The sequence below is a fragment of the Asterias rubens genome, chromosome 6 (genome assembly GCF_902459465.1).
Source record: "Asterias rubens chromosome 6, eAstRub1.3, whole genome shotgun sequence".
Classification (NCBI taxonomy): Eukaryota; Metazoa; Echinodermata; class Asteroidea; order Forcipulatida; family Asteriidae; genus Asterias; species Asterias rubens.
Window position 1 is genome coordinate 447,344 of NC_047067.1, and position 22,615 is coordinate 469,958.

At 40.2% G+C, this 22,615-nt stretch overlaps 1 protein-coding gene across 1 annotated transcript in view; it reads left to right on the forward strand.

Annotated features, from left to right (window-relative positions):
• The window catches only part of LOC117291920 (1-phosphatidylinositol 3-phosphate 5-kinase-like), a 67,761-nt gene that overhangs the window by 580 nt on the left and 44,566 nt on the right, over window positions 1–22,615 (forward strand). Inside the window, exons 2-12 of the mRNA XM_033773926.1 lie at window positions 448–668; window positions 989–1,224; window positions 1,931–2,131; window positions 3,273–3,462; window positions 3,860–4,040; window positions 4,988–5,114; window positions 7,333–7,490; window positions 9,382–9,493; window positions 12,430–12,580; window positions 13,882–14,031; window positions 14,826–14,912. Of these exons, the coding sequence (XP_033629817.1) occupies window positions 467–668; window positions 989–1,224; window positions 1,931–2,131; window positions 3,273–3,462; window positions 3,860–4,040; window positions 4,988–5,114; window positions 7,333–7,490; window positions 9,382–9,493; window positions 12,430–12,580; window positions 13,882–14,031; window positions 14,826–14,912 (1,795 nt within the window). The 5' untranslated portion in view covers window positions 448–466. The remainder of the gene's footprint in view (window positions 1–447; window positions 669–988; window positions 1,225–1,930; window positions 2,132–3,272; window positions 3,463–3,859; window positions 4,041–4,987; window positions 5,115–7,332; window positions 7,491–9,381; window positions 9,494–12,429; window positions 12,581–13,881; window positions 14,032–14,825; window positions 14,913–22,615) is intronic.

Genomic DNA, 22,615 nt, shown 5'->3' on the forward strand with positions numbered 1-22,615 from the left:
AAAAATTTATAAAGGAAATGAATTCAATCAAACATCCCTCCAGCATTAAGTAAACAAATTAATATAAAATAAATGATAGGAATCCAAGTGATAAATCTTTTTTTCCTTAGGAGTTGAAGTGGTGGCAAGATGCTGACATTTTTCCTCCAACTGGGGCTAATTTTATGGATTTTTTTATCAAACAAATTTTCTGAGCTTAGTAGACAAATCTAGCCCCACCGATGTAGACATGGCCCATGGGGTTAAGACAAATCTACTCTACTAGCCCCACTACTTTTGGACATAGGGTTAATATATTAATAGCCATAGATGAAAGTTGCGATAACCGGGGTGCTCAGGTGTATGGCATTCCCCCCCCCCACCCATGTTTTCTTTCCTTATGAAATAATTAGCTTCCTTTTTATGATTCAAAATTTAAAAATCACAATTTCTGCGCCCTACATGTAGGTCTCTAATTCTAAAGCCAATGGATCCTCGAGCAGTTTACCGGAAGAATTCAGAGGAGATTTCCACCAATTTATTCCGGGATACTGCAGCGACCCCTCAGCCAATCATGGTAGTCGACAATGAGGGCAAGAAAGATGAGATCACATGGTTTCGTAGACTATCACCTGACCAGAAAACATCCTCACGATTTTCCCTTCCGGAATGGCTGCGCAGATCGAAAGGTATAAATCTTGTGGCTAAATGTTATAACTCTCAATTTAGTGAGAGATTTTATTTGTGGTGGGGGGGGGGGTAGGGCGTTAGAGAGGATTGCCTAACATCACAAGCCCACGGACAACTACTTCAAGGTAAGGGCTAAACTAAAACTGGTTTTGGCTATCGACTCAAACCAACTGTCACCAGGGGCAGGTGGTGATCACACAGCACATGAACACATGGCTACAACCTTTTTTATCATCTCTACCATCCTGTATAATACCTTAAGTAGTTTTCATCATGCTGCATCATCCCTGACTGAGTCTTTTATCTTTTCTTAAACAAGGAGGATCTCCATCTCCTTCCAAAGAAGCTGCTGTTTCCTCATCACAACAACCTCAACCCCAAACCCTCCAGCAGTCATCCTCACTTCCTAATCTATTAGCAAGTGTTAGGCAAGATGAGAAACTCAGCACCACTGAGAGGAAGGATGAGCGTGGGGTCATTGCTTCGGCTTTGGGACCTTTGGCTGATCTTGGTCAGAAATCCTCTGGACTTAGGATTGACATGTCATCCAAACAGGTCAGTGCGTACACAATTAGGGGGGTTAGAATTCTTTAAAAAAAATTCAAAAATCCTAAAGAATTGGTAACTCAACACTTTTTAACTGAAACCATTCCTTTGTTGCCATGTTGGGTTTCCACACACGATAATAGCAAACCGAGGGGTTAGCCAGGATTTGGCAAATCCAACTTTGCAGGGAATTTTTAAAACAGGGTGTCTAAAAGACACCCAGACACCGCTCTGGCTAGCACTACAATGTATATATCAGATTTAGATTTGGCGACACTAGACTAACCAGGTAGTCCATTGTCCAGGTAGTAATTTGCGCATGCTCAGACCTACAGAAACAAAAGAAATTTACCTGGTAGGTAAGTCTGTTGCCACCTACGTTCATAAGTCTCCCATAGGTTTAGATGTACAGACCTTTAGTTTATTTATTGGTCTCCCATAGGTTTAGATTTACAGACCTTTAGTTTATTTATTGGTCCCCCATAGGTTTAGATTTACAGACCTTTAGTTTATTTATTGGTCCCCCATAGGTTTAGATTTACAGACCTTTAGTTTATTTATTGGTCCCCCATAGGTTTAGATTTACAGACCTTTAGTTTATTTATTGGTCTCCCATAGGTTTAGATGTACAGACCTTTAGTTTATTTATTGGTCTCCCATAGGTTTAGATTTACAGACCTTTAGTTTATTTATTGAGATTTTTTTTTTTTTTCAGGAAGGATCCAAGCTGCCTCCTGAACGTTCTTTACATCAACAGCAGCAGCAGCATTCTAAGCTGACCTTACCGCTGCGACTCGGTACACAGCGAGAGGAAGACTCTGAACCTCGGCCTGTGTGGGAGTCGGGCAAGAGACCTCCTCGGACTTTATCGACTGTCCTCCGTCATATCACTACTGTAGTCGATAGATCCGGACAGGTAAGGGTACCAGTGTCTAGACTCTTAAACAAGCTACAACCATAAAGGGGGCCAGTTTCATTGAGCTGCTTAACTGTAAGCACATTTTCGTGCTTTTTGTAGCAGAAAAATTTTCCAAGGTACAAGCATATTTCACAGGTTAGCAAGAAAAGAAAATAAGGCGACCATCTTGCGTGTTCCCATGGATATGCTTTGTTTCGTCATTAATTTGTGTGCAGCAATCACAAGAAGGTTAGCATGCCTTTTCCTGTGCTTATGGTAAGCAGGGCTATGAAATAGAAAACGCACAGTAAGCACAAAATCGGCCGCTAAGCAGCTCCATGAAATTGGGCCCTGTCCCCTCATCTCCCTGGGGAGTATGCAGCCCCGAGCTATAATCTCATCTCCCTGGGGAGTATTGCAGCCCCGAGCTGCTATTATAGTGAAGCATCTTGCTCAAAGACACAAGTTTCATGACCGGGATTCAAACCCACACCCCGATGACTAAACCACCAGAATCTCATCTCCCTGGGGAGTATGCAGCCCTGGGGAGTATGCAGCCCTGGGGAGTATGCAGCCCTGGGGAGTATGCAGCCCTGGGGAGTATGCAGCCCTGGGGAGTATGCAGCCCTGGGGAGTATGCAGCCCTGGGGAGTATGCAGCCCTGGGGAGTATCCAGCCCTGGGGAGTATGCAGCCCTGGGAGTATGCAGCCCTGGGGAGTATGCAGCCCTGGGGAGTATCCAGCCCTGGGGAGTATGCAGCCCTGGGGAGTATGCAGCCCTGGGGAGTATGCAGCCCTGGGGAGTATCCAGCCCTGGGGAGTATGCAGCCCTGGGGAGTATGCAGCCCTGGGGAGTATGCAGCCCTGGGGAGTATGCAGCCCTGGGGAGTATGCAGCCCTGGGGAGTATCCAGCCCTGGGGAGTATGCAGCCCTGGGGAGTATGCAGCCCTGGGGAGTATTGCAGCCCCGAGCTGCTATTATAGTGAAGCATCTTGCTCAAAGACACAAGTTTCATGACCGGGATTCAAACCCACACCCCGATGACTAAACCAACAGAACTTGAAATTGATGTTATAAACCATGACACCCTTTGACACCCTTTGACACCCTTTGACACCCTTTGACACTCTTATCACCTTCTACCTCCTCAACCCTTAGGTTCCGCAGGACTACAGAGATAGTGATTTCAAGCAATACTGGATGCCTGATAGTCAGTGCAAAGAATGCTATGAATGTGGTGAGAAGTTCACCACACTCCGTCGACGTCACCACTGCCGTGTTTGTGGCCAGATCTTCTGCCGACGGTGCTGCAATCAGGAGGTTCCAGGAAAGTTCATGGGATACACAGGTAATTTTAAAGATGTTCATGATAATTCGGATATACGTTCAAGGAGCCTTAATTGGTAAGATAAACCTTTTAGATACGTGCCGGGCTCGAATTATGGGAAAGTCTCAAGGGGGAGACCCCAGCAGCCAATTTTACGAATCGCTAGGATTAATCCTATCTTGAGTTAGGATGGGTTTAATGCGTCCCAACACGATATGGAACTTAACTAGTTCTAAGTCATTTAAGTCCTAAGATTAATACTAAGTTAGGAAGAGTTTGGAGACATCGATCGCAGGGCTGGTAGGTTACAATATTATTGAACCAGAATTTGTTTTCAATACTGTATAATGAAAGAGAGCTTTCTATACATTTTGAAATGTAAATATAGCTTGATTTTATGATGATGATATTACATTAGGAACTCTGCGTGTGTGTACCTACTGTTGTAAGATCGTCTTGAGCTGTGCCCAGACCTCCTTGGGTGATATTAAGATGCTTCATGATGATCTAAGTCTAGTAGCAAGTGAGATTTCATCCCCGACACCAGACAGTATGACACCAAGAAAGAAGATCGATGACTCTAGTCGGATTCGACAAAGGTACAAAACTAGTTTTGCTCTCCATTGCTTTTTTTGGGGGGGGGGGGATAATGATGGCGCTTGATACATTGAATTCTGTTTCTCGATCAGCAGAGACCATTAGATTACTGGTACTAGTATGACAGTCTGTTTAAACGCACTAGAACTAGAGCGAGTTGCACCCTGCGGTGGATTATTAACCGACGCTTTAAGCGGTATTCATAAATAACTCAGACGGTTTGGCTATTCCTATTGGTGGAGAGCGCGTCAGGTGGGGATGTTTAAACAGTTGATAATGACCAGGTGGAGCTCTGTTTATAATTGGTTGTTTTCGGATACTACGCGCTAGTCTTGGTGCAAGACGTTTCTCGTTACGGGTGATGCGGGCGCTGTTGGTGATTTGGCCGCGCTGTGTGAAAGGAAAACGAGAAACATCTTACACCAAGACTACGCGCATGAACAGATCCAAAAACTGTCGCCTCAGTCACAACAATGCAACACACGGACGTACAGAGCTCAAGCACGTCGGAAAACAGATAGGTTTTACCGAGTTTCTCACTTTTTTACGTCTTTAAAACGAAAAGGCATTTATGAACGGGAATAAAAGAGTAGTGACTCGTTCTTAAACTGCCGTTTAAACCTTGCAGGGTCGTTGCCATGTGATAAAGGCCCGCCTTTATCGCACGGCAACGACCCTGCCGGTTTTAAACGGCTGTTTAAGAACTCGTCGTTACCCTTTTATTCCCTTAGTAAGCACTTTACTGATAGTTTTTATCCTTGTGCAGTTCAAGTTTTTAGTGGGTTCTAGTTCGTTTTTTTTTTGTAAGTATTCTTTTGGATACATTGGTTTAGGGTAACTATTGTTAAGAGAGCTCAAGGTGCACAATAATTTCTGATGTTATGTTTTTAACTTTTTAACATTAGATGTGTAAGTTGTCTACTCTCTTTTTGTTTGCTTTGTTAACTAGAACATTCAGTGGCAGTAGTATGGATGGAGGGTCCAACCCGTTTGAATTTGTCGTTCAGACACCAACATCCACTAACCTAGCTAAGTCTATCAGCAGTGTGGCACAAGAACGACAACATCTTCTCAAGGTAACCATTGACACCCTGCCGCTGGATACGTTCTAGTTCAGCTTCTAATTAACCCACAGCACCCACAGCAATTGCTGGGTGCTGTGCTTTTGCTGTAGTGTCCTCTGTAAGGTTCCAAAACAAACTTACGTTTTCCCCATAGAAGTGCCCCGTCTCAGAGGAAAATTGTTGTGCCCCTTCAGGAGCGAAGTTCAAGGCCTGTCTAGGAATTGCAGTCTTGTAAGAAGAGTCAAAAGTTTTGTTCTCATTGATGCGATCATTTGATCTTGTAAGAAGAGTAAAAGGCTTTGTTCTCATTGATGCGTTCATTTGGTCCTGTAAGAAGAGTAAAAGGCTTTGTTCTCATTGATGCGATCATTTGATCTTGTAAGAAGAGTAAAAGGCTTTGTTCTCATTGATGCGATCATTTGATCTTGTAAGAAGAGTAAAAGGCTTTGTTCTCATTGATGCGATCATTTGATCTTGTAAGAAGAGTAAAAGGCTTTGTTCTCATTGATGCAATCATTTGATCTTGTAAGAAGAGTAAAATGCTTTGTTCTCATTGATGCGATCATTTGATCTTGTAAGAAGAGTAAAAGACTTTGTTCTCATTGATGCGATCATTTGATCTTGTAAGAAGAGTAAAAGGCTTTGTTCTCATTGATGCGATCATTTGATCTTGTAAGAAGAGTAAAAGGCTTTGTTCTCATTGATGCGATCATTTGGTCTTGTAAGAAGAGTAAAAGGCTTTGTTCTCATTGATGCGATCATTTGATCTTGTAAGAAGAGTAAAAGGCTTTGTTCTCATTGATGCAATCATTTGATCTTGTAAGAAGAGTAAAAGGCTTTGTTCTCATTGATGCGATCATTTGATCTTGTAAGAAGAGTAAAATGCTTTGTTCTCATTGATGCGATCATTTGATCTTGTAAGAAGAGTAAAAGGCTTTGTTCTCATTGATGCGATCATTTGATCTTGTAAGAAGAGTAAAAGGGTTTGTTCTCATTGATGCGATCATTTGATCTTGTAAGAAGAGTAAAAGGCTTTGTTCTCATTGATGTGATCATTTGATCTTGTAAGAAGAGTAAAAGGCTTTGTTCTCATTGATGCGATTATTTGATCTTGTAAGAAGAGTAAAAGGCTTTGTTCTCATTGATGTGATCATTTGATCTTGTAAGAAGAGTAAAATGTTTTGTTCTCATTGATGCGATCATTTGATCTTGTAAGAAGAGTAAAAGGCTTTGTTCTGATTGATGCGATCATTTGATCTTGTAAGAAGAGTAAAAGGCTTTGTTCTCATTGATGCGATCATTTGATCTTGTAAGAAGAGTAAAAGGCTTTGTTCTCATTGATGCGATCATTTGATCTTGTAAGAAGAGTAAAAGGCTTTGTTCTCATTGATGCGATCATTTGATCTTGTAAGAAGAGTAAAAGGCTTTGTTCTCATTGATGCGATCATTTGATCTTGTAAGAAGAGTAAAAGGCTTTGTTCTCATTGATGCGATCATTTGATCTTGTAAGAAGAGTAAAAGGCTTTGTTCTGATTGATGTGATCATTTGATCTTGTAAGAAGAGTAAAAGGCTTTGTTCTCATTGATGCGATCATTTGATCTTGTAAGAAGAGTAAAAGGCTTTGTTCTCATTGATGCGATCATTTGGTCTTGTAAGAAGAGTAAAAGGGTTTGTTCTCATTGATGCGATCATTTGATCTTGTAAGAAGAGTAAAAGGCTTTGTTCTCATTGATGCGATCATTTGATCTTGTAAGAAGAGTAAAAGGCTTTGTTCTCATTGATGTGATCATTTGATCTTGTAAGAAGAGTAAAAGGCTTAGTTCTCATTGATGCGATCATTTGATGATATTCATTACTTTTCTTTTACCAACCCATTAAGTCCCTTTCTCTGTCACCCACATGGCTAATAATATAATAGTAACAATTGAGTAATGATAATGCAGGGAGCTGGTCTTCACAGGAGGTAATGACTGGGTTGGTTACTGACAAACAAAATCACAAAAACAATACACACATAGACCACAGTTGTCTTTGATCTAGATGACCTTATTCTGAGTCACAAACAAACTAAGACATTGTACAAACTTGACTTGTAAGGCTTGCACAAAATGATGTGTGAGAAAAATCTTGGATCAAAAGGGAATTAACAGAAGAAACAAGATTTGTTGAACGCTTTCTGACAGATTGTTTTCTAGATATGTTAATGTGCTATATGTTTATTTTGTACAGGATTCTGCACAATTACGGCAACTGTGGCTTCTCATCCAGCATCCAAACAACGACATTATGTTTCAGAATCACCGTTTCCGTCTACGGACGTACAATGATTGCATAGTAGGCAGTGAGCTTGTAGACTGGTTGCTACTGAAAGACAAAGCAACACACAGGTTGGTCCTATGTCCTTGTGAAAACCATAGCTTAGTCGTTTGCGTAGCCTTTGGCTTCATCTTTCATCGTTTCCGTCTACGGACGTACAATGATTGCATAGTAGGCAGTGAACTTGTAGACTGGTTGCTACTGAAAGACAAAGCAACACACAGGTTGGTCCTATGTCCTTGTGAAAACCATAGCTTAGTCGTTTGCGTAGCCTTTGGCTTCATCTTTCACCCTTATCCATCTACGGACGTACAATGATTGCATAGTAGGCAGTGAGCTTGTAGACTGGTTGCTACTGAAAGACGAAGCAACACACAGGTTGGTCCTATGTCCTCGTGAAAACCATAGCTTAGTCGTTTGCGTAGCCTTTGGCTTCATCTTTCATCGTTTCCGTCTACGGACGTACAATGATTGCATAGTAGGCAGTGAGCTTGTAGACTGGTTGCTACTGAAAGACAAAGCAACACACAGGTTGGTCCTATGTCCTTGTGAAAACCATAGCTTAGTCGTTTGCGTAGCCTTTGGCTTCATCTTTCATCGTTTCCGTCTACGGACGTACAATGATTGCATAGTAGGCAGTGAACTTGTAGACTGGTTGCTACTGAAAGACGAAGCAACACACAGGTTGGTCCTATGTCCTTGTGAAAACCATATAGCTTAGTCGTTTGCGTAGCCTTTGGCTTCATCTTTCACCCTTATCCGTCTACGGACGTACAATGATTGCATAGTAGGCAGTGAGCTTGTAGACTGGTTGCTACTGAAAGACGAAGCAACACACAGGTTGGTCCTATGTCCTCGTGAAAACCATAGCTTAGTCGTTTGCGTAGCCTTTGGCTTCATCTTTCACCCTTATCCGTCTACGGACGTACAATGATTGCATAGTGAGCAGCGAGCTTGTAGACTGGTTGCTACTGAAAGACAAAGCAACACACAGGTTGGTCCTATGTCCTTGTGAAAACCATATAGCTTAGTCGTTTGCGTAGCCTTTGGCTTCATCTTTCACCCTTATCCGTCTACGGACGTACAATGATTGCATAGTAGGCAATGAGCTTGTAGACTGGTTGCTACTGAAAGACGAAGCAACACACAGGTTGGTCCTATGTCCTCGTGAAAACCATAGCTTAGTCGTTTGCGTAGCCTTTGGCTTCATCTTTCACCCTTATCCGTCTACGGACGTACAATGATTGCATAGTGAGCAGCGAGCTTGTAGACTGGTTGCTACTGAAAGACAAAGCAACACACAGGTTGGTTCTATTTCAATTCCAAAACAACCGCTTAGTCTTTGGCTTAAATCTCGTACTGAATATACATTTTCAAAATTGGTGACAGGTTAAAATATACCATATACTGGCTTGGCCTGGGCGACTAAGATGCCCAAATGCTTATCAAAAAAAAGTAAAAGTTTGCATTTGCTGAACAGTGAATACTAAGTTTGCCTGTGGTTTCTGAGGCTTTAATGAATTGACTGTATGAAAATAAAAACAAAAGAAAACAAAGAATTTATTACAAGACCATCAAACTGTAGAGCAAGGACCACAAAGTTGTGTTAATTGTAGTGTCAAACTTTCAGAAAGATAGGTTATTGCAGTGATGAGATCTGAGACCCATTTATGTAGCACCTTATAAGGGTTTACTAGGTGCTACAACGCATACAGCAGCCACAACCAGGAACACCGGGGCGATCCACTTCTCTTTTCGATAAGTGCACTGGGTTCTTTTACATGCGTTGCACAACACATGGGACCAACGACTTTACGTCCCTTCCGAAGGACGAAGCAATGGTTAAGTGTCTTGCTTAAGGACACAATTGTCACGGCAGGGGATTGGAACCCACACTCTGCTGATCAGAAGCACCAGAGTTTGAGTTCGGTGCTCTTATTATTATTATTTTTTTTTAAACAGACTACAGGCTGTAGCGATTGGTCAAGCCTTACTGGATGCTAAATGGCTGCAGAGTGCCACAAGTCACGACCACACCTTCTGGGACGAGTATGCACTATACCGCGCTGGCAAAGTAAGAATCTTGTATTTGTTGTTGTTGTTGCATTCATAGGAAGTATGCACTATACCGCGCTGGCAAAGTAAGAATCTTGTTGTTGTTGTTGTTGTTGTTGTTGTTGCATTCATAGGAAGTATGCACTATACCGCGCTGGCAAAGTAAGAATCTTGTTGTTGTTGTTGTTGTTGTTGTTGTTGCATTCATAGGAAGTATGCACTATACCGCGCTGGCAAAGTAAGAATCTTGTTGTTGTTGTCGTTGTTGCATTCATAGGAAGTATGCACTATACCGCGCTGGCAAAGTAAGAATCTTGTTGTTGTTGTTGTTGTTGCATTCATAGGAAGTATGCACTATACCGCGCTGGCAAAGTAAGAATCTTGTTGTTGTTGTTGTTGTTGCATTCATAGGAAGTATGCACTATACCGCGCTGGCAAAGTAAGAATCTTGTTGTTGTTGTTGCATTCATAGGAAGTATGCACTATACCGCGCTGGCAAAGTAAGAATCTTGTTGTTGTTGTTGCATTCATAGGAAGTATGCACTATACCGCGCTGGCAAAGTAAGAATCTTGTTGTTGTTGTTGTTGTTGCATTCATAGGAAGTATGCACTATACCGCGCTGGCAAAGTAAGAATCTTGTTGTTGTTGTTGTTGCATTCATAGGAAGTATGCACTATACCGCGCTGGCAAAGTAAGAATCTTGTTGTTGTTGTTGTTGTTGCATTCATAGGAAGTATGCACTATACCGCGCTGGCAAAGTAAGAATCTTGTTGTTGTTGTTGCATTCATAGGAAGTATGCACTATACCGCGCTGGCAAAGTAAGAATCTTGTTGTTGTTGTTGTTGTTGCATTCATAGGAAGTATGCACTATACCGCGCTGGCAAAGTAAGAATCTTGTTGTTGTTGTTGTTGTTGCATTCATAGGAAGTATGCACTATACCGCGCTGGCAAAGTAAGAATCTTGTTGTTGTTGTTGTTGCATTCATAGGAAGTATGCACTATACCGCGCTGGCAAAGTAAGAATCTTGTTGTTGTTGTTGTATTCATAGGAAGTATGCACTATACCGCGCTGGCAAAGTAAGAATCTTGTTGTTGTTGTTGTTGTTGCATTCATAGGAAGTATGCACTATACCGCGCTGGCAAAGTAAGAATCTTGTTGTTGTTGTTGTTGTTGCATTCATAGGAAGTATGCACTATACCGCGCTGGCAAAGTAAGAATCTTGTTGTTGTTGTTGTTGTTGTTGTTGCATTCATAGGAAGTATGCACTATACCGCGCTGGCAAAGTAAGAATCTTGTTGTTGTTGTTGTTGTTGCATTCATAGGAAGTATGCACTATACCGCGCTGGCAAAGTAAGAATCTTGTTGTTGTTGTTGTTGTTGCATTCATAGGAAGTATGCACTATACCGCGCTGGCAAAGTAAGAATCTTGTTGTTGTTGTTGTTGTTGCATTCATAGGAAGTATGCACTATACCGCGCTGGCAAAATAAGAATCTTGTTGTTGTTGTTGTCGTTGTTGCATTCATAGGAAGTATGCACTATACCGCGCTGGCAAAGTAAGAATCTTGTTGTTGTTGTTGCATTCATAGGAAGTATGCACTATACCGCGCTGGCAAAGTAAGAATCTTGTTGTTGTTGTTGTTGCATTCATAGGAAGTATGCACTATACCGCGCTGGCAAAGTAAGAATCTTGTTGTTGTTGTCGTTGTTGCATTCATAGGAAGTATGCACTATACCGCGCTGGCAAAGTAAGAATCTTGTTGTTGTTGTTGTCGTTGTTGCATTCATAGGAAGTATGCACTATACCGCGCTGGCAAAGTAAGAATCTTGTTGTTGTTGTTGCATTCATAGGAAGTATGCACTATACCGCGCTGGCAAAGTAAGAATCTTGTTGTTGTCGTTGTTGCATTCATAGGAAGTATGCACTATACCGCGCTGGCAAAGTAAGAATCTTGTTGTTGTTGTTGTTGCATTCATAGGAAGTATGCACTATACCGCGCTGGCAAAGTAAGAATCTTGTTGTTGTTGTCGTTGTTGCATTCATAGGAAGTATGCACTATACCGCGCTGGCAAAGTAAGAATCTTGTTGTTGTTGTTGTTGTTGCATTCATAGGAAGTATGCACTATACCGCGCTGGCAAAGTAAGAATCTTGTTGTTGTTGTTGTTGTTGTTGTTGCATTCATAGGAAGTATGCACTATACCGCGCTGGCAAAGTAAGAATCTTGTTGTTGTTGTTGTCGTTGTTGCATTCATAGGAAGTATGCACTATACCGCGCTGGCAAAGTAAGAATCTTGTTGTTGTTGTTGTTGTTGCATTCATAGGAAGTATGCACTATACCGCGCTGGCAAAGTAAGAATCTTGTTGTTGTTGTCGTTGTTGCATTCATAGGAAGTATGCACTATACCGCGCTGGCAAAGTAAGAATCTTGTTGTTGTTGTTGTTGCATTCATAGGAAGTATGCACTATACCGCACTGGCAAAGTAAGAATCTTGTTGTTGTTGTTGTTGTTGCATTCATAGGAAGTATGCACTATACCGCGCTGGCAAAGTAAGAATCTTGTTGTTGTTGTTGCATTCATAGGAAGTAAAAAACCGAGTTTTAGTTTAAAGTTTTAACCATAGCATTTGAAACAGTCAATATTTGTATACATGACATTACTATGAACTGTCATACTTAACTTTGAGAGTCTGAACTTCTCAAAGTTACTGTTTGTGAGGTTTTGTAGGATGTGATTACTGCATGCTGAAATAACAATTACTTACCGTAGGAACAGACACAGCTTCATTTCAGACATAATGTGATACCATAGAGTTGACAAGGCTTTAATTGGGGGGGGAGGTTCTGCTTGTAGATTCAAATTTCTATTGGACAGAATTATTTTTTGAAAAATGAAAAAATAAATAAAAAGTTTAACTCTGCCTTTATTAAACCGATGTACTTTTTTCACAACAGACTGCACTCACAACAACGTCATCTAAAGATTTAGATGTAAGCTTGACGGAGGAAGGAGAAATAAACACTATGGAGGACAACATGGAACCTGTTTGGTTTAGAGAGATCGATCAAGAAGACAAAGGAAACCTGACAGACGATGACGGGCTCGGTTAGTTACGTAGTGATGTATTGTTTTCTTGATTGCCGAATGCCATCATTTTCAGCATGGCATGTACTGTTTTCTAGGCCCATTTCATCCACAGGAGTTTTCCTGATTTCACGGTTGTTTTCATTTATATCCATTTCTCCAGAATGTACTTTTTATGAAGTGGAGTTTTCTCATATGCACAAAAACAGAATCATAGAAATGGCCACAGCCTTATATTTATATTTGAGGTGAAGTAGAAACTATTTCAACGTCTTTCACTCTACATGTACATGGTTGTCTTATCTCCAAAAGGACACCCAGGTTTGTTTTATACCGACACCCACGAGGTTTCTTGTCTTCTTAGTAATCCACGGCTGCCTAAAACTGCAAACAACAAAATATAAACAAAATGTGCTGAACAAAATTTTCATCCTAATCAAAACTGAGAGAAGTAAACTGGTAGAAGTATAAGCTGGTAGCCTATTACTGCTAAGCAGAACTGAGCCCATTTCATAGTTCTGCTATGGGGGAATTCTGTACTTGTGATTACCATTTCACTTATAGAATTAGCTCCATATAACCGTGCTAAAGTGCTAGCCGTGTAAGCGAAGAAAGCTAAGTAAAATTAAATATGCATACACAAAAGCAAACAATTTTTGTTTAATCCTTTAAAATATGTAGGTAAGCATGAATGTTTCTGCTAGTACTTTTTTAACTCTGATTTCTCGTTTGCATGAAGCATATCCTTGAAATTGGGCTCAATTGTTTGCATTTTTTATTTTTCCAGGCAGCTTTATGATTGTCCATCTGAGTGCATTGTCAAGAAAGTCATGTACAACCAATCATTTATGATAAATATTCAAAAAATACAAAAACAGATTATGAAAGTTTGAAGTCCCTCGCTCCTTTCAAATAAAACATGTGCACTTAAATTTTCTCTTCCATTTAGAGAAGTAGTCTAGGGTCCCACAAAGAAAGACAAAACTATGCCACACAAGTACTTATTGCCAGTCAGGAGAGCAACAATCTTGAGAGAGGGGTCCTACACTTGTGAGCAAAAAGGAACAATTTTCTAGACCTAACTTAGAGAAATCACCTCAAATTAAGAGAACATCCTTACATGCCTCAACAATTCCTAAGTATTAACCTTGTCATTTACAGAAATGTTTGAGGGCCTATAAATTATGAATGACCCTCCTCTACTTGATTCATTCGCTATTTACCGGAGTACACCCTGATTACACTCCCTCGTAATCTACTTCGCATGGAAACATTTCCGTCCTTTTCTTTCAAGTAAATATTTCTTTTGCATGTGAATGTAGCGAAATTAACCTCCAGCGACTCGGAGGACAAGCCCGATTTCGTCAAGAGGCACAGACGACTGACGTCTGGCGATCTGATCGATCAGTGGAACCGTGGCCGGCGCCCTTCAACAGATTTCTTCACTGGTTCCCCTCTCAGTAGCAATAAAGGTTGGAAAGTCATCCTACAAACCTATCTTCTTTATTTATTTTTGAAAATTTATTCAAAAATTCAGCAATTTGTTTTTCAAAGCAGTGTATGATTGTCTTTGGTATTGAACTAGAAAAATTGTAATTGATGTAAATTTTCATATGCATATTTTCAGCAAAATTAGTTTGGTGTGATTTATTTCTGTTAATGTGAATTATTTTGATATCTTAATTTGGCATGATTTATAACCTACATTTCTTAAAAGAGGTGAACATGAGAGGGGTTGTATTTTTGTTCTCTTTCTTGTGTATCAAATATGATTTTTATAAACCGTGTTACAACCTCTTTCCCACTTAAGACCTGGAGCCAGCCTCTATCTTTTACACAAATTGTGTTCATGGTAAATGTACCGCTAGTGTTGCCATCGGGTCGTTTGAGCTTGAAACCAGGCTTTCTGCTTGTTCTCACCCATACACCAACTTTGTTGAGATGTAAAACAAAGAGCCACTTCAACAGCTTTATTCCACGTACTGCATCTCTTTGGAACTTTTTGTCTAGTCCATATTTTCCTCCATCCTACAATCTAGACTGTTCTAAGCTCCCCTGAGTTATTTTCATTTAAATGCAGGCATGATAATCTTTCTACTTTGGTAGCATAAAAAAAAACTTCTTTTTTTAAGACACTGTCATTTATGGCATACACACGATTTGGAATCGCAAATCAGTCCTTTTGTAAACACTTTTTTACAAATTTTGTTAATTTGAAGTAAAAATATAAAGACTTGTCTTCTTTTTCCCCCTCCTCTCCTTACAGCTTCTATGGAGAATCTTCAAAGAGAACCATCTGGAAATTGGGACCAAGAGGGCGCCCTACCAGGAATTGGAGAAGTCTTCCCAAACGGTAAGCAGATCAATCAAACAACATCATAGAATTGCTTATGCACAAAACAGTAGCTAAGCGCATCACAATTATTCTAACCAGAATCAAAAATACCAGCCAAACTAATATGTGGCACGTACACTTTGTGACTGGTTTCCTGCTCATTTTTGTATAGCAGAAAATTGTTGAGCAACATTTTCTGCTTAAAGACAGTGGACAATTGTCAAAGACCAGTCTTCTCACCTGGTGTATCTAAACATATGCATAAAATAACAAACCTGTGGAAAATTGAGCTCAATTGGTCGTCGAAATTGCAAGATATGAATGAAGTAAAAAACACCCTTGTCACACGAAGTCGTGTGCTTTCAGATGCTTGATTTCGAGACCTCAAATTCTAAATCTGAGGTCTAGAAATCAAATTCGTTAAAAATTACTTCTTTCTTGAGAACTACGTCACTTCAGAGGGAGCCGTTTCTCACAATGTTTTATACCATCAACCTCTGCCCATTACTCGTTACCAAGTGAGGTTTTATGCTAATAATTATTTTCAGTAGTTACCAATAGTGTCCACTGCCTTTAAGCAGCTCTATGACATTGGGCCCAAAATAATAAATGCCAGAGTGCGAGCTCTGTTCTCGTTGTATTGACTGTGGTTCTAGCAACAAAGCAAGATGACTGACTTTTAACTCCCTATATGTCATAGTTTCAAGTTTGAGTGGCAGATGTGAACTTTACAATATTGATTATCTTGTTGATATTGATACAAACTTATCTGTATTACGTCAGCTGATTGAGGAGGGACAAAAGTGTAATCTTATCCAAAGAATACTGTCACTCCAGGTGATTTATTTAATTTTGGATCAAGCTTTATTTAGACTGATGCCAATCATTTACATTTCAGTTTTTGTTATCATATTCCCTTTAAATTCAACTGATGTAGGACGTGAGGGTTGTTTCTACAACCAAATACATGTGCAGTGTTAAGGAGTGGTTTTGAGTCTTTGTGTTTTTTTTCTTATACTTACAAGAATGACCTTTTATTACAAATTAAAACTGAACTTGATGATCTTCAAAGATGCTCTCAAGTACTATGAACAAGTGAACTTATATTCCATAAGAAACCATGTTTTAACACTTGAAAGTAGCTCATAGACAACTATGGTGCTGTACTTTTGCAGCAGGTTGTTTCAGGGTTTTCTGTTCCTGCCTATTACCTGTGTGGACCCCGGTTTGAGCCCGGATCAGCACATTTCATTTGGTTTGGGTTTTCAGTCCCTACCTGACTGGATGGATTTCCCCTATTTACGTCAGAAATTTTGAAAGTTGTTGAGATGTTTCCTTTAGGTCAATTCTAAGCAAACATGGACATGACACAAACAAAATCAATTTTTTTGACACACCTTTCATTCCACTTAGAAGTTATAGCTAACATATGAAATCAGTTTATTCTTAGTTTTTGACAAGGAATGAACCCAATGTTGCCAAATGAAAACTCAACTTGGGCTCCATGTTGGCTTGGTTAAATGGACAGGAACACTGTAATGCGACTTACCATAATGCGACTGACCATGGTTTTGCCATGTATACCTAAAAGTTCAAGTTGCTGACCAATTATAAGTATCCTGTTCGATACTCATGTGTAAGAGTTGTGTGTTACATGTAATAAAACTTTCAAAAGTTTTTTAGTTTGAGGAAACTTTTGAATTGGGACTAGTGTATTTTTTCCATGTCCTTTTTGTGTAATGCGACTAACCGCTTTTTACAACGTTATAACATCCAGAGTACAAAGCACACAACATTTCTAATATCATCAATTCAAAGCCTTGGGTGTCAAGTACAAACCAGTCTATAAACATAGTGGAAATAATGTCTCACATAGAACTACTAGCACCAAGATCAAGAAATGACACAGAGAAATGTAATGCAACTGACCATGGAATTGCCCTTTAGGATGCTTGGCCGACTTAATAATTTCAATTCAGAACAGAGGCCATGTACTTTCAGGGCTGCAGCTATCCCTTTAATGTCAAGACAGGCACGAATGAAGACAGGGACACTGATAAATCTAAAAGATTAGTCTTCATTACAAGTCTGTTTACACATTAAGACAAGAGAAGGAACGCATTCACCTAAAAGACTACATCTTCAGTCAATGAAAAATGGGGAAGTGCTAGCAGCTTTCTGAAAGGGAGCCCAGACCCCTGGACTAAAAGCGTTCCTCGCCTTCTACCGACAGGCCTATGGCTCAGTTGGGGTTATTTTCTATTTGTCAGGTTTTTAAAACATAACCAGTTCCCATGCCTGGTGAGGATACAATCTTAACTTGTTTGTGTTTAGACAGGGCTATCATGTCAGTTTGTGTCTGTAAACTGTTAGCCTCGAAGTTGCAATCATTAGAAGGTTGACATGGTTGATAAACCAAACAAGTCATTTCACACGTTGCTATCATATCTAGTTACTTATTCATAGCTCTTGCTTTATTAAGCTGATACAGTTTGTGTGTGAAGCAAGGTGCTCAATGTTTGTGTCTATTTGTACTGATTACCAGTTTAGGATATACAAGACTTAACAGCCAGTCTTACTCTGTGTACATTTATGTAAATGACGCCAGCTCAGAATCACGATCTTTGGTAAACTTTGTTGACTGTGTAGGTGTAATGAAGACAGTACCGGCATTTATTAGGGGGCTCTACATTTAAACATTGTCAATCTCTTCAGCTAGGCTGACCGTCTAACATATTCAGTGCCAACATCTTCTTGATTGCTGTGAAAGGGAAAGAAACATGGCAGAGATTTTGACCCAAAACATGACTGAGGCCTTTGAGGGAAGTACCGTCGTCCCTACTCAGTCCAGTTTTATGGTGGATCTACCCGCATTAGTTGTTATGATTATTTATATGTTACTTCTAGCCATTGTTGGACTCATCGGTAACACTCTTGTAATCATCTCTATTGCAATATCACCCCGGTTACGCAACACGTCCTACGCTTTCATCGTCAATCTAAGCGTGGCCGATCTATCGGTCAATATTCTCATCATTCCGCTAACGCTGGTGTCGCAGATTTATGAAGGATGGCCGTACAACCCGTTTTGGTGTCGCTGCATATTCTATCTCTTCTTGCTTTCCATTGGGATATCATTAATGACGCTAACGGCAATCGCTGGTAACCGGTACTGCCTGGTATCCTATCCATGGCAATCCTACCAGAGGTTTTGTAATCGCAGAGTTGTGACGGCTTTCTTGATTGCCTTATGGGGTAGCTCCATATTGCTGATCTTTCTTCAAGAACTGGGTTTCTCAAAAATCCGATATGACGTTGGTTTACGCATGTGCTACGCGGACAACACAGACTTTGTAACCTACTGGTATGTCAATGGATTGACGTTCTATATTATAGTGGTTTCAATGATCCCTAATCCCCTACTGTATTGGCTGACGTTCTGCACCGTACGAGCCAGCAAGAAACGCATCCAAGATGCCCAGAGATTGTCTCAGCTTGGTGTCCACTCGGATGCAAACCTACGCCAGCGCATAATACGTCCGGAGGAAATCCGCCTGACCAAAATAATGGTGACTATTTACGTTGTTATGATGGTGTGCTGGTTCCCACTCCTGATAATGCACTTTTTCAAACATGACTACATGGTACCAGTTGCCCTGGAGAGGTTATCATTGCTACTTGTCTTGACTAATTCTTCTATCAATCCTTGCTTGTATGCAGGGCTCAATCCTCACTTTCGTCAAGCTTACAAGAGGATCTTAATGTGCAGGAAGCAAAACAGAGTTGTAGTATTTGACTTGTGAATGTCATACTTGTGTTTCAAGTAAAGTCATGAACATGGGTCATAGTGCAGTCTCTTATTTTCTTCAATTCAAATTAACGCAACCTAACTTAACATGCCGAAAGAAGAAACGGTCAGGCGACTTTAAGCAAAAAAGTAAATTCACTGTATTTTTTACCGCTTCAGAGTGTATGTGAAACAAATTCATGTGATGCGAAACAATTTTCTTTATGTATTTCATCATTGATGCAAGAAAACTACATACAGGCATATTAATTTTGGTTTTTACCCATCAACAATGTGTGTTAGCACTGTATACTCAGTACTTTCCTGAGTCCTGTGAAAATGGCTATGATCTCTTAAAGGCTTAAACATAAATTGCGGTATTACAAAGGAGTTTTGCAAACTGAGTACATGTTTAATGCCTGTTAAAGTGTATCTATGGTGTCCCCTAGGAAAATGGTGTCCTCTTAAAAATTACTTCCCAACTAATTATTCCTATGTTAAGGTGTTTAGGATGCAGCCCAGCTACCTCTTGTTGACTCATTACAAAAATGTTACTATTACAGTCTTTAGGCATTTTGTCTCTTCTTCAAAATATCAGTCATAAAATTAGGTTAATGTTCAGGGAAGCATGAGTTATTATTTTACCAAAACTTCCTGTCCAATTGTTGAGAATTTTTAATTGATATCAATAAAAACCACAAGGGAAACTGACTGGGAAAATTTTCGCACAAAGATATTGACAAAATAGGGACACTGCCAATATAGGGCTAGAAAGCTCAGTTGGTAGAGCGCCGGCACGTTAATCCGGAGGTCGTTGGTTCGAATCCCACTCTAGTCAATTCTTTGTTCAACCCCAAAAATCATTTTTAATTGAGTAAACAAACCAAAGGGAAACTTAACCTATGACGTCTAGATTAACATTCCAGCACTACACCAACTGAGCTATTAATTAGCAAGTAGACCTGCAGCATGTTAATAAGCAAGTAGACCTGCAGCATGTTAATAAGCAAGTAGACCTGCAGCATGTTAATAAGCAAGTAGACCTGCAGCATGTTAATAAGCAAGTAGACCTGCAGCATGTTAATAAGCAAGTAGACCTGCAGCATGTTAATAAGCAAGTAGACCTGCAGCATGTTAATAAGCAAGTAGACCTGCAGCATGTTAATAAGCAAGTAGACCTGCAGCATGTTAATAAGCAAGTAGACCTGCAGCATGTTAATAAGCAAGTAGACCTGCAGCATGTTAATAAGCAAGTAGACCTGCAGCATGTTAATAAGCAAGTAAACCTGCGGCATGTTAATAAGCAAGTAGACCTGCAGCATGTTAATAAGCAAGTAGACCTGCAGCATGTTAATAAGCAAGTAGACCTGCAGCATGTTAATAAGCAAGTAGACCTGCAGCATGTTTAGTTACTTTACTAAGGTTGTTGTCAATCAAACTTGATTTTTTCTTCATTTACACAAACAAGTTTGTTTTAGGACGTTAAATCAATGTAACCATTTAAATTCCTTTTACCTTTACTTTTCACCTCATAAAATGAAAAGAAAACTTACAACTTGTTTGGCCTACTGTTCTTAGTTTAAGTCAATACGATAACTTGATTTCTTCTGCTTGGCCTACTGTTCTTAGTTTAAGTCAATACGATAACTTGATTTCTTCTGTTTGGCCTACTGTTCTTAGTTTAAGTCAATACGATAACTTGATTTCTTCTGCTTGGCCTACTGTTCTTAGTTTAAGTCAATACGATAACTTGATTTCTTCTGCGTTTACACAACGAGCAGAGTTTTACTGAGAGCTGTTTGAATGCTGAGCGGAATTTAGGATTAAACCATGTGTAAACGTAAGGATTCAAAGCTGATCCAGCCAGGAACACTGAATAGGTATGTCGTTGGACGCCCTTAGACGGAACCATGAAGACCATGGTTAGTGCAATGTTCAACACTAGAGGGAGCCACATTGAGATGAAGATGATGTAGATAAGAAGCAGGATTTTCGTTAGACGTATTTCTTCTTTCGTAAGCCCTACTCTGACTAGAGGGCTGTGACTTGGGGACCTGAACGCCCTGACGTTGGGCTTGATGCGACGCTTGCTTCGCCTAACCGTGCAGAAGGTCAAGATGAACTGTATCGGAATCCAAATGCATCCTACCACGATAAAGAGCAGTAAAGGCAGTAGCAAAAACAAGGAAAGACTTGATATGGTACCAACCGAGTCGGGAAAGACCATTATATTACAGCTTAAGAACTCTGGGGAGAAGGCAACAGTAAGATGATTAGAGTTGATCATGAGGGTGACTGGGAGGAAGTAGATAACAACACCAGACCCCCAGACTAGTAGAAGACAGATGATGACATTCTTACTACTGCAGATATGACTGAAAGAGTTAACGGTCTGAGCAACGAGAAGGTAGCGACTCGTTGCTATGACAGCAAGAGTGAACAATGAGAGACAGGTCAAATACCAAGTCAGATGTCCGATGATGAAGCAGGAGGTATCGCCAAGCGGCCAGGCGTGACAAAGCGTCCCGACCATATGGGCTGGCATGAGAAATGCGCAGGATATGAAATCCAGTACGGTCAGATTGCAGATGAACATGTTCGTAGTGGTCTGAAGCTTCCGGGTTGTTGCAATTGCGATCAATACAAAGACATTGCCGATCAATCCAAATACAAAGAGAATCGCTTGCACTGTAACTTCAATGAGAACGCCAATATCTAAACTAAAGTAACACCCAGTGAGGTTATCAATATAATCCATGGTGAGATTTACGTTAGTACAGTTTACATTACACATTCTGAAATCAGTATTTACAGTGAATGGTATGTGTACAATGCAGTCAGATCATTCTGCCTCATCATTTTGAAATTAAGAGCTTTCCTGCCCTCTGCCTCTCAAGGAGTTTTTCTTAATGTCTATTCAAACTTGTGTAATCTCTGCCTATTTACCATGTTCACACAGAAACTGCAAGGTTTTCCTTGTCTGCCTCTCCACACAGAAACTCTTAGGTTTTTCCTAATGTCCATTCAAACGTGTCCCATCTCTGCCTCTCCACACAGAAATTATAGGAGGTTTCTTAATGTCCATTCAAACGTGTCCCATCTCTGCCTCTCCACACAGAAACTACAAGGTTTTCCTTGTCTGCCTCTCCAAACAGAAACTGTGAGGTTTTCCTAATGTCCATTCAAACGTTTCCCATCTTTGCCTCTCGACACAGAGTTTATAGGAGGTTTCTTAATGTCCATTCGCACTTGTCCCATCTCTGCATGTCCACTCAGAAACTAAAAGGTATCCTTGTCTGCCTATCCACACAGAAACGTAGGGTTTTTTCCAACGCCATTCGAACTTGTCCAATCTGTGCCTCTCCACACAGAAACAACAAACTTTTCCTTTTTCTCTCCACACAGAAACTATGAGGTTTTTCTAATGTCCATTCAAACGTGTCCAATTTCTGCCTCTCTAATCAGAGACTACAAGGTTTTTGCATGTTCATTCAAACTTCAACCTTCACGGCCTCTTCACGTTGAATCTTAAATGAGACCGCGTTCCATTCTTGAGAGTCTTTGTTTGTTGAATGTTCGTGTAAACCCTTACATGATGTTCTAGAAAGAAAGGGAACCAGATGTGGCAGCAAGCTAAGGAACATTGATGAAGCATAATTGCACACATGGAAACTATGAGGTCGACATCAACCAATGGATTGGGTTGTTTGAATCGGAGTGTATATATTTCTCATTAACTTTCATTGACTAATAACTTGAAAGTTTCCTGGATTAGCGATTCTGTCAATGATTTACAGAACTAAGTTTTCCTCTTTATTCTCCTTTTGTTAAAGGTTTTGTGGCTTTTATCTTTTGCCCTAGTTGACTCCTTCAGATGTGCTCCTTGTCTTTTAGACTTAGTAAGTTCTGATAAATTAAGGTGGTTATTTAGCCG